A 12,154-nucleotide genomic window follows, 5' to 3' on the forward strand; every position below is an offset into this window, starting at 1 on the left:
CCTGATTTGACGCGATCCGAGAACGTTATCTGGTTCCCCGTGTTGTTTTTTTCCTTTGTAAATCATGACTATTTGAATAACATTTATAAATAGGATGGATACAAATGCATACGTCCTCCCAAAAAAAAAACACGTCTTACACACGATATGGGACGCATAATTCTACTTTTGGGGATAAATGCATTTAGAGCAGAGATAATATATTTAAATATGAAATAAGCTATGCATGCGCTGGCTGAGTGTTCAGCTCATTCTACTATGAACCTGGTGACCTGAGTATGATTCCCAGCTGTGGCCAACACGAGAGGCAAGTGACATCCAAATGGGTCCTGGGTGCTCCATTCAGCAAATCACACTGACCAGCGTGGCGAAGTATGGTCAAACAACCCCAGTGGCTAAACACGGTGTGGGGGAAGCATTGATCCACCAGAGGATTCACAAAAGGATTACATTATTTTTTTATTATAGCCTATATGTGAGGGATTGTATCCAATCACAGACAGTTCTAAATGAGATGCTACTGCAAAAGACGATACATTAATGACAGTACACAAGTCAAGTAATGGCCATTAAAGAGAAACATTTCCAATCTTTTGAAAACAGTAAAAGTAACGCAACTTATTCGAATGAAAAACAGGGAAATTTGATGCGAATAAGCAAGACATTTCTCCTACATCTGAACGGGCACTCAGTGTACTTATTCTGCTGCAGAAAAAAAAAGAAGAGCCCACGTGTGAGCGGCTCACGAAATGAAAAGTCTTAAGGGTGCGGGGAGGGGTACTTTCCTGCCTCTCTCTTTGGCGTCGGCCGATTAGCATTCCGAGTGGATCGCAAAGCACAAACTGCGCCGGCGACAGCGTAAATAACATGAAGGACGCCAACCACACGCCGCCTTGAGCAACATCCATTGAAACTCCCTTCCCCCTCCGTGCCTTTGCTCCCTTCTCATGAGCGAGGGACACAGCGGTAGTTTGAGTTGTGATGTGTGGATGGCAGGTATGTGTGTGAAAATGCATCGTGGTGAGGCCCTTGGTTTCCACCAAAATTTACTTCGTGTAAAAATAAATAAGTACTGTCCAGGTATATGGCCCATTTTCTCAATGCGCTGCTGGATGAGGCCTTCCCCGATACCACGCAGTTTGTCGGGGGGGGGGGGGGAGGTTATTTGGCCATACTTCACCACGCTGGTCAGTGCGTGTCGCTGAAGGCGGGTGGCATAGGCGAGGGAGCATAAAGATATGGTACAACAATCGACTTTTCTGTACTGCCCTATGTTGCCCGCAACCCCGCATCCTATAACACCTGTCATGCATGGTCGTTGACCATCCAGATGAAACGAGACAACATAAAATATGATGGTACTAAAGTATTTTTTTTAGTTAATAATCACCCCATTGGTGACAATTCATCTAATCGCTAGGAGATTATAATTTCATAAACTATCCGTTCCCAGTTCAGGTGTTTCGTTCTCATTTGCATGCTTTGGAGTTATCCACACACACTCTGGATTCCTCCCACACACATACACACAAAATCACTCACAAGGAAATTGACCCAATCATGTTTAAACAGGGTCCTCTTGAAAAAAAAGTGTTATTACTCAGCCATGCTCTCCTGGATAAATAGTTAAATGGAAAGAAAAAAAACACTCGTTAAAAATGAAATCGGGTAAATATCTCAATGCAGACCTCTCCTGAATAAGTATTGAGATGCAGTATCTTGCCTGGAAAAATAAAGGACATTTCTATCATATAAAAAACAAAGCAGTTGTACAGGTACGTAACCTCTGACCTGTGTGTCCAGGGATGTCTGACACACGTTTGAAACTTTGTTGTTATTTTTTTTTAAACCCTCTTCTTGTGATGATCATCAAACATGCTCTAGTTAGTGGTGGCACTGGAGTGACAAGGGAGGTGCATTACGGTGGCCACTTGTCTGGCCTTGTCCCATACATTCCAGAAATTGGCATCTTAGTGTTCGGGTGGTATCAATTGATTTGTACCAAGATCTTGGTGATATTGTGTTGAACGTTATCACAGTATAATGCCCAGTTTCAATTGAGCTGGGCTGACTGACAAATATGCCCGGGTTTGGTCTAAAGTGGACAAAGGTAGCAACACTACGTGGGTGTGGCCTGCACAAACAAAACAAAGATCCCCTGTATAACCTTAAACAGACTGTTGGGGCAAGTGCTGTTAGCGAGCATCTATGAAGGCCAGAACGGCACACCAGGGGGTGAGTGGCCAGCACCACGCCCGACTGACTCTGCCTCCCCAGTGGCGATGTTTACATACTGCACCAGGTACTCATTTGAAGCTGAGTCGACCTAGGGAAGGCCCAGGACCAGTTCAGATAATCGTCACTGGTGTTGACCATTAGTAGGACTCAAACCCAGGCCGCCGGGTTCATAGCGCAGCAACGCTAACCACCGGCCTATACAACACGTGCACACACACACACATGCCCAGCTGCCTTTGTCTCAACCTTCATTCTTACGGTGACGACGCCTCCCACGAAATAGTACTCGCGTGAGGGCGCCTTAGAACCTTATATACCGGTTCACCTACCGATGCAGTGCTGTCGTAGAACCCGCAGGTTGTTTGTCTGAGAGCAGACCTCATCGTTATCGCCTCCCTCCTTCTCCCCGTCGCCGTGGGCGATCGCGGCCATGCTCCTGTCCCCACCGCCGGCCTCGATGGCGCCCACGGCCGAGCGGGCGCAGCTCACCGCCAGCTCAAGCTGCTCATCGTCGTCATCGTCGCACTCTTCAAAATCGTCCGCGTATTCGACCGCCTCCTCGCAGCTGCCTGGTGGGGTTTTGGATGGAAATGAAGAGCGACGTTGTGACCAAGTGATTCCGTCTTGATATGGAACCATCGTCAGAGCTGATACTGAACCCCTGACTTACCTGTGATAGAGAAACTTCACCTCCTCTGATATTTAATGCCTCGTAACACCCGATAGATAACTCCTGACCCATCAAATACAGAACCCACATCTGATCTGATACAGAATTCTTGACCCATCTCATACAGAACACTCATCTCATCTGTAACATAATTCTTAACTCAAACTGATATCAAACCCTTATCTCATCAGATAAAGAACCCTTGACCAAAATAACACTGAACCTTTGGCCCATCCTATAGATAAATATTAGCCTCTATGATACAGAACCCACATCTCATCCAATATAGAAATCGTGGCCTATGCAATACAGAGCCTACATATGTTTCTGATAAAGAGCCATAATCCCATCTGGTATAAAACCCAAATCCCATGACTCAGCCAATACAGAACTCTTACCTCATCCGATTTATGAATATAATCTTATCAATACAGAACTTTAATCTCATCCGATACAGGACCATTGACCTATTTGGTGCTGAGCTTATGATTTGGGAGGGTCATAGTGTAAACGCCGATTTCGGCTCATAGTAAAGACAACAAATGTCAAGAAAAAGTATGCACTTTGCAAGATGTCGCAAAATTGTAACCTGCATGATTTATCGCTGCACGAGTGACTTTAACCACTCACGCAATTCCTAAAGTTCAACCGACATCAAAAGAGGAAATATTTTTGTTACATTGTGACTATAAAATGATTATCATACATAAGCTGAACATATTGCTAATTTTGCACTACGCATAATTAAGTTTATTTGCTAAATTAAAATATATACTCGTAGACACACACACACATTTAACGGCAGCGCACACACGCACAACACTTATAGATATTAAATGATTATCTTATGCAAGCGACTCATTAATCAGGCACTGTGTTTCCAAGCCACCAGGGCCTACCGATTAATCTTCATCAATTACCGTCGTGCGTGTTTATTTTTATCGCGCTCCGCACACTTTCCCCTTAGGTGAGACACGTTATTTCTATTAACAAACATTGCATACGATTATACCTGGCAAGCACCGTCACACACACGCGCACACGTACAGCGCGCGTTCCACACTTCATTGCTGTGCTCTAATCACCGCCTCATCCGCGGTTTTTCCTGCCGTTGTTTACACCCAAGGATACCCTTGGGACCGCAAAAAAAAACATCTCGTTTCTGCAATGGACTTAACACGGGCCGTGCTAAAAGAAGGAAAGGATTTGAGTGATTGATTGCCACGTTAGGCAGTAACCTGGGGGGGGGGGGGGGTAAGTTTCTCCCAAACAGTGCCGTTTAATTTTCTTTCCTCTAACCCACAACTGCCAGTGTACTCGTGGATTCATCCAATTTATATATATTATCATCGTCTTTATCACTTCATCATTAATATCATTGTTATCATATCCATCAATACCATCATAATTATCACCGTATTCATCGTCGCCGTCGTCATCAACATCATCATCAATATCATGAATATCATCATGGTGATCATTGCTGTCCGTATGATTGTCATCGTCACTGTGATGCTTTTGGGCTCTGTAAAATAAGCACTACTTGGAGAGACTGCGCAACTCGGCGTGGGGTGGGGGGCAGTGGTGGTGGTTGAAAGCGAAACGAACGTGGAAATTTCCACACAGTGGCTCGTTTTGCTCACCGGGGACCCAGCTCTCGTTTGAGCGAAGGTGATACCAGCGCGGAGTCCGTTAATGAATTTCCCTGCAGCCCCCCCCCCGCCCCCCCATCCCCCTCGGCTCCCCGACCCCCCTACCTCCACGGGGGTACGCAGAAGAACACGCTAAACGTGCGGCGTAACACCAAGAAATAAATAACGAGAAGAAATGTACAAAGCCTTACTCTGCACTTTGTTAGTGATCAGAGGGATAGCGTCCCCACCAGCTGGGAACTTGTTTTATGATCGGATTGTAAATTCGCGGCTACAATATCCACGTAGGCAAGCGCACGGATTGGGCTGAGACATCTCACGCTAACCTCTGGATAACACGCACGATGCGATCGGAAGATGACTACCTCTTTATCTGTGTACCTACTGATGTATGTAACCACATACCCATCTGGATACTTGCCTACCTCGCTGGATATCTGTCAACATTCCTACCTGCCTAGCCCATTCCCTACCTATCTACATCCATACCTACCTGCCCACTTACATACTAATTCACATAACCAGGTGGATACCGACCCACCCACCTACCTACCCACTTAACTAACACCTACTTACCAACTTACCTATGTATCTGCATACCTATTTAATTAAACACCTACCTACTTACCTATAAATCTATCTGGCTAAGTAACCACCGACCTACTTACTTGCTACCGTGCCTACTCACTCACCTACCTACAAACCTGCCTACCTACTCTACCCACCGACCTGATCACCTATCAACCTGTATACCTGCCTACCCACACACATACCTATTAACCCACCGACATACTTATAACCGACCTACATACTTATCTATCTATCCATTCAACCAACTACATACCTTCCTATGCACCCACATAATTAACTACAAAACCCCATCCGCCCTACTTACCTATAAACCTATCAACCGATATTCCTACCCAGCTCCATAATCTATACCAACCTACCTAACATAAGCCATTTCAGGCATGGAACGCCAACATCAAACAACATAAGGAAGAAAAAGAGCAAATGCCAGATGGGACAATGCGCTTTTAAATAAGCGAGCGAGGGTGTAAACGCCATCTGTAGCATCTACAAATCTGAACTAAAATGAATTTGTCCCTACGGCTCCTCTCCAGTGTCGCCTTATTAAACCTTGATTAAAGGAACACGACAGTCCCAATAAATGAACAACTCTTATCGCAATAGCAGCCACACACACACACACAGGCAGGCTGTGTGTCCCGGGCTATCCCGTACAAGTTTGAACGTTTCCTTGAAAGTGGATTTAATAAATGTGCTCATGTGACATCAGCACACAGGTGAATAAAGAAAGCTAACCAAACAGCTGTACAACATCACCAGAGCATACCACGAGACTAGAAATATTTCCTCTCGCTAACGAAGCTTTGACATCTGACAGCCCAGGCGCACGCAGCCCTAGGTACGTATCTACAAGCCTCCGGAGCCACCGGTGTTCGCTTCGCATTTTAAATGACTAGTCAGCTGGCGCCATTGTAGGCGCGTTTCTCTTGCACGTTTACAGCACGGAGTCTATGCATTTATTAATTTATTTTAACACACAGAAAGCTTTACTTCACAATGCCCATGGCATTTCCGCAGAATCTCAGCTCGGGCCTCGATGTGATCAATTCTATTAGCAAGCGTGAAACAAAACAAGAGAACACCGCGCACGAGTAGGCGGGCTAGCGGCAATGCAACACACACTAACACCAGGGACACCTTTAAAAGGCCATGCTGACACAACGTGCCTCTGAATGCATTTCAAGTTAAAGGTGGCCCAGGGAAGAAGTAAAGAGGGAGAGAAAAAAAATACATTGAGCATTAATAATAATCAAACGAATAAGAGATGAAGGTCGACACGAGTGCACAAAGATGGTATGGACGGCAGGAGAGGACCCAATGTGGACGCCGTGGCATTATGGCCTTGATGGCGTGACAGTCTTATGCAAAGTACAACCCCGCAGAACCATTTTCCCATTTTATCGCTGAGAAAAGGCACGGGCATTAATCACCGAGACATTGGAGCGCACAAATCTAATGTAAAAAAAGTACTTTAAGCTTTGCCAAGGCGCGGCGCCATTAGATAAAGCGTGGTTCCGGACCACAGCTCATGTCTAAAGGTATTAAAGCACTCATCGGTTAAAGAATGTGGTGGTAAATTTGCTCGTTGGTCGAGGCAGCTCAGGTTTGGACGAAAAACATTACATCTGTCTGGCCTCAGTCCAAGGAAACAAGGAAGCAAAATGAATTTCTGTGCCTTCGCTTGCACACTGACAGCCAACTATCTTGTGGCAACGCAAGATAACGCAGGTCGGATATATAAATAATTAACACCTGCCAGCGGTGGTGGCATCAAATGAAAGTCGGTCACGGGGGCTGTCGCGGCGAAAGCTAAAGCCGTCCCTCGCACCATCGCTGCAATAAGGAGCGGGGCAGCGTTATCTGCAAGTCCTTTATTTCCAATTATTTTTTTCTCTCTCTCTCAGTTGCAAAAGGTCAGTTTGAGCCAATTGTTGGGTAAAACCAGCGCTGATTTTCATCTTAAACCAATAAGGCTCATCTCTCGCCGGCCCCTGCGCCGCCGCAGAGACATCTCTCCAACGTCACTCGTCTCCACCGACACGCCGAGATAAGTCCTCTCGTGGCTCCGAGTGAAAATGCCAAGCTTCAACTTCCCATAATTGGGTGCCACAAAGCCGAGACTCGCTCCGCAAATCTGCGCACAAAGCACCGCTAATCCAACGTAACATTTACATTGGTAACCTGCGCGGAGGGGGAGAGGGGGGGGTTTATTGGAGGCCGCCATCATCAGGAGTTAAAAGCTCAAGGATCTTCGCTTCAGTTGTCTGCCCCTTCCCACTGTCAGCCACTCGGGTGGTGGGCCGGGATTGTGTGTGTGTGTTTTCTCCCATGGAAATAAATGTTACCTTATATCGGAGAAATAATGAGTTGCGTATCTCGATTGACTGAGTTTTTTTACTGACACTGGCTATTGGCAGCTTATTGTGTGTGTGTGGACCGCACAAAAGCCCAGGATGAGCAAAAAAACTCACAAATATGAATGTCAAAAAGTGCAGAATACATGGCTTATGTAATTATTGCGCAAAAAACATGGATAACAGGAATTATTTCTACCTTTGTGCAATCAAGTGTCTTGCTGCTGCATTTCCATAGCCATTACACAAATCGAAAGTTGCAAGCCCGATTTCGCTGAGATATAGAAGCTCTTTTTCGTGACATTCCGCAAATACATTTTTACTCTTATCGAGCCCACGTCACAGTCGCCTTGGCCGCTGCCACCCCAGCCCCCGGCCCGAACCCTCACCCTCCAGCTCCTCAGGGACGTCGTCTCCCAGCTGTGCATCGTCCACCTCGACCACCTCCTCATCGACCGACGAGACGGGGCTCCGCTTCCCCGGAGTGCTGCCCTCGTCGCTGAAATCGTCGGAGTAGTCGCTGGGCTCCGGAGACGAGCCGTGCCTCCCAGGGTCCTAGGGGGAGCAGTGTATTTGGACGTTGTAAAAAAGGGAGAGGGCTTAACGTGGCCCGTGGTTGCTCAGGGGTCAGAGACACTGAGATTGTGAGTTCGAATCCTGGCTTTGAGTATCCGAAAAAAAATAGATATAAATTTGATCGCCGTGCGAAGAACATTCCCCCTGTGGAATAAACCATATAAATAAGGTACGTCAGTTGTTGAAAACATCTCCATCGTAGTGTGAAATGTGCTTTAATTGGTCATACTCTAACCGGTTTAAACACTACTCTGCGATAGTCCCAAATGAACACTGTCTCATGGCATGAGGCTAACAGCAAAAGCATAATACGATTGGGAAATGACAAAATGTAAAAGCGAAAGGCTTCCTGCCACTATCTTAACTCCGAAAATCCCAGCAATAAGCCACTAAAAGAGTAGATTGAAAAAATAAAATGAATTGCTTCTTTAATGTCTAATCCCATTCAATTTGGCCAAACTGGACCCCAAGTTTCATCCCAGGGACAAGAGCTTTTGCATGAATGCCTTTGAACGTAATAATGAGAAAGTGCCCCGCTCACCTTTAAGGGCTTGCCCGCAAATACTAATAGCACGGAGAGCAATTTCCTGGAAAAAAATAATTCCTGACGTAAATAAATAATCCAAGCCCTGTTATTATGTTTTGCTTGTTGTCTTTGTTGTCTCATTCTAAATTTAATTCCAACTGTGGTATTGGCATCATGTCATGAGACCAAGAATCAATTTCCAAACTCTCAGAGAGTGGCGCATTGATCCACGTTCGAGGCCGATCTGTGGAAGGTAATGTTATAAAACTGCTTGTGAGGTCCCTTCAAGTTGCCTCTTATCCTATTTAGAAAGTGGCCATGCCATTGGCACTCAACATAAATTGTTAAGTTCTCAGAGCTGATGTTGTTTTGCCAAATAAAGTGAATTAACCGATTTTAACATGATGAGTTTATTCATGTGTTATTAGGCTGAGGCCATAAATGCAACACTTGCCAATCAGATCTGTGTATGGTGAAAAAAATCCCATCGTAACGCAACAAAAGTGCAGGCTGAAAAAGCATGCGTTTCAAATAAGATGCAACAATGACTAAAAAGCAGCCTTTTGCACATATGCAATTACCATCAGCAAAACCTGAATAAATTAATTGTGGTCATCATGTCTTAGATCACCACGAAAATCAGTCACATCTGCCAGTTGGTTACATTCGATGAAATGTGACTGATGGTGACCAAAGATAAGAGGACCACAATGCACATATTCAGGAAAACGTTGATAGTTCCTGGCATAATGCACAAATAAATGCGTGCTTTTTATACATTTTTGAGTCTGGTTTGAAACACTTGAGAACCCAGTTTAATCACGGGCAGCGGAAACCCGGATTCAACACAGGATTTCAAATGTGTGACAGGCTCAATGACATAATACCCTAGCCACTGAACCACCTCTGAATGCATATTTAAGTGTTAGATTTAAGAAGATTAGATTATTTTCGTGATGACGGAAATCTGTGATGTTTGCTTTGAAGGAACAGAAGTTATTATGATATTTTAACAATCCGGTTGCAGGTAATGTGCACGTTTGGGGGTTACAGTTAAGATAATTAAATGTAGCGATGCGTTTCCGCATTAAGCAGAGCGCATTGCCCGACATTCGCTTTTAAGGGCAAAATCTGCGCAAAGTTTCGTTTTCAAGCTTCACCAGCAAAAAAATGCATTAGAAGACATTTTAACCAAAATACATTCCTGCTTCACGGCACTTTGGGGACGTTTCGCCATTCAACCGCATCGCATTCCGAACAATCTGTAACTAAAGTTTTTTGTTTTTTCCCCCAAGTCTCTTTTATCGTAGAGGTAGTGCATGTCTCTACAGTGGCCTCACACGTGCCTTTTAAAAAGTTGGCACGGGGTCGCCAACGCTATATTCGTGGTCAGAGCAGTGAGCCAGCACAGGCATCCGAAATCCCAAGCTCCCACCTGACATTAGGACTGAGTTTTCTGATGCGCGGCGAGTTTTATGCTTTCAGCACGGTCACCAATGACTGCACAAAAATAAAAACCATCATATAAATTTGCTTTTTCGCTCAATTGGGGATGGCCCAGCTCTAGGGTATATATATATCGAATGATTGATGCGTGGTAAATCTTTCCTGCGACAGCACGCATGAAAGTGGCGAGGGGGCAACAGAAGATACAGTGGAAAGAGTTTTGTGGTTTCTCTTCCAGGGCCCTTCCCAAGTGTAACACGATGGATGCATTGCTTAGTGTTAGTAGTTGCCTGAATCTACACTCATTCCCATGGTGACTGACTCGTAAAATGAATCATAGTTGCTTATACATTTCAGCATTATTACATAATGAATAGAAGAACCAAACTGGAATATTACATTTTGCCAGGTATAGTGGCAACATGGCTGTGATCTAATACCTGAGAGATGAGGTTAGTGGATTGCACACTGTTTATTTAAGTGTCTTTAATTTACCTTGGGAAGCTTCACCGCATCCCATATATAGCATAGCCATCACAGTCTCTTGAGTTTCATATAAATTCAGCTAATCTGAAGCTTTCCTAGGTAATTGAAGAACCACCAAAAGCATTATTATCATACAATTGATCAATAGTGAGAGCCACACCTGCACATCACATGCAGCCACTGGGAAGTGAGCCGGCACGAAAAGTGAACACGGGCAAGAGGGCTCAGCCTGAATTTCCAAGGTAGCCTTAGTGGACCATGCCAATACCAACTGGCCTGGGCAGCCTGCTTAAAGTGGGCCCTGTGGCTCTATTTAAAAAGAGAGGTGCATGATTTCACCCAGACTATATTCTTAGTTTTTTCGGTAAAGTCACGTTGAAGAGAAACAACAAAATAACAAAATATATATAAAACAATAAAAAATTCTCACGACGTTTCGACCATAACTCAAACGGTCATCATCAGGTGTGTCGGTTTGCATAAATTTATTTTGAAAACGGCATATTTATTTATATATATAAAATAACGTTTGCGTCACGCGCAACGATTGGCTGTTTGCCAGGACTAGTCCATCTATTTTTTGAAAAGAGGAGGGGGGAGACGAAATTTGTTTTTATGTATGCTGTCTGAAAGGCACTGTAAGCGTGAACAATCAATCAAGAACTGAAATGATTTATCAAATCTTTCCAATGATTGCTAAGATAGAATCCATCTTCTCGGTTGAAATTGTCTCTGTGTTTGTATATGTGGATAGCCTCATGAACGAATCTCTCATGGAAGCCAGATGGCTTACAAAGAACCTCCGTCTTGGAAAAGTCAATGGCATGTGAGCCTACTGAATTAGAACAATGATCTGCTACGGCCGAGGTGTTGGTCCTACCGTGTTTAAGGTCTGCTTTATGTTCACGAATGCGGTCCGAGATATGGCGTTTGGTTTCTCCAATGTAACTACTACCACAGAGGCAACTTAGTTTGTAGACACCAGGGTATTGTATGTCCGGAATCACATCTTTTACAGACGGAACCAGATCACGGATTTTATGTAATGTGTTGAAACGGACCTGGATCTTGTGTTTATTCAAGATTTTGGAGATCTTTTTTGTGATCCCAGCAATGTAGGGTAAAGTGATGGTTTTGAAAGGCTCCTCAAGAGGGTTCTTCTTCATGGTTTGAGTGATAGCTTTGCGGATTGTATAGTCGGAGTAACCATTAGCCCTAAGAGCCTGGTGTACGTGCTTGAGTTCACTGCTTATGTGTTCCTGGTCGGATATGCATTGGGCTCTATGATACAGAGTCTTGATGAGAGAATTCTTCTGTGATGGATGGTGGTGGGAATCCGGTTTCAGATAAGCATCCGTATGGGTAGCTTTCCTGTAGACAGAGTGGCTCATTGAACCATCAGGTCTCTTTTTAATTAGGACATCCAAAAAAGGTATCTTGCCATCTATTTCGACTTCCATGGTAAATCTGATGGCTGGGTGTATGGAATTGATGTGGTCGAAGAATTGGTCTAGAGCAGGCCGGCCATGTGGCCAGATGACAAAAGTGTCATCCACGTACCTCTTCCACAAGGTTGGGCGTAGAGTGGCAGTCTGGATGGCGTCAGTCTCAAATT

The 12,154-nt window shown here is 44.6% G+C and overlaps 1 protein-coding gene across 6 annotated transcripts in view; it reads right to left on the reverse strand.

The window, feature by feature from the left end:
* Positions 1 to 12,154, reverse strand: part of LOC116943612 (uncharacterized) — an 84,284-nt gene that overhangs the window by 55,843 nt on the left and 16,287 nt on the right. For 5 of the 6 annotated variants that reach the window (XR_012942181.1, XM_032956616.2, XM_076067834.1 and 2 more), the window contains exons 7-8: positions 7,895 to 8,060; positions 2,568 to 2,807 (exon numbers count right to left, since the gene is read on the reverse strand). Coding sequence is in view for 5 of the 6 variants with exons in the window: in XM_032956616.2 (XP_032812507.2) it covers positions 2,568 to 2,807; positions 7,895 to 8,060 (406 nt within the window). In the remaining variant the exon portion in view is untranslated. Of the gene's footprint in view, positions 1 to 1,144; positions 1,615 to 2,567; positions 2,808 to 7,894; positions 8,061 to 12,154 lie in introns of those variants that run through there. The other variant, XM_076067835.1, reaches the window with a different exon arrangement.

Source organism: Petromyzon marinus, chromosome 18, assembly GCF_048934315.1.
Source record: "Petromyzon marinus isolate PM22_M1 ecotype Great Lakes invasive population chromosome 18, UKy_Petmar_22M1.pri1.0, whole genome shotgun sequence".
Classification (NCBI taxonomy): Eukaryota; Metazoa; Chordata; class Hyperoartia; order Petromyzontiformes; family Petromyzontidae; genus Petromyzon; species Petromyzon marinus.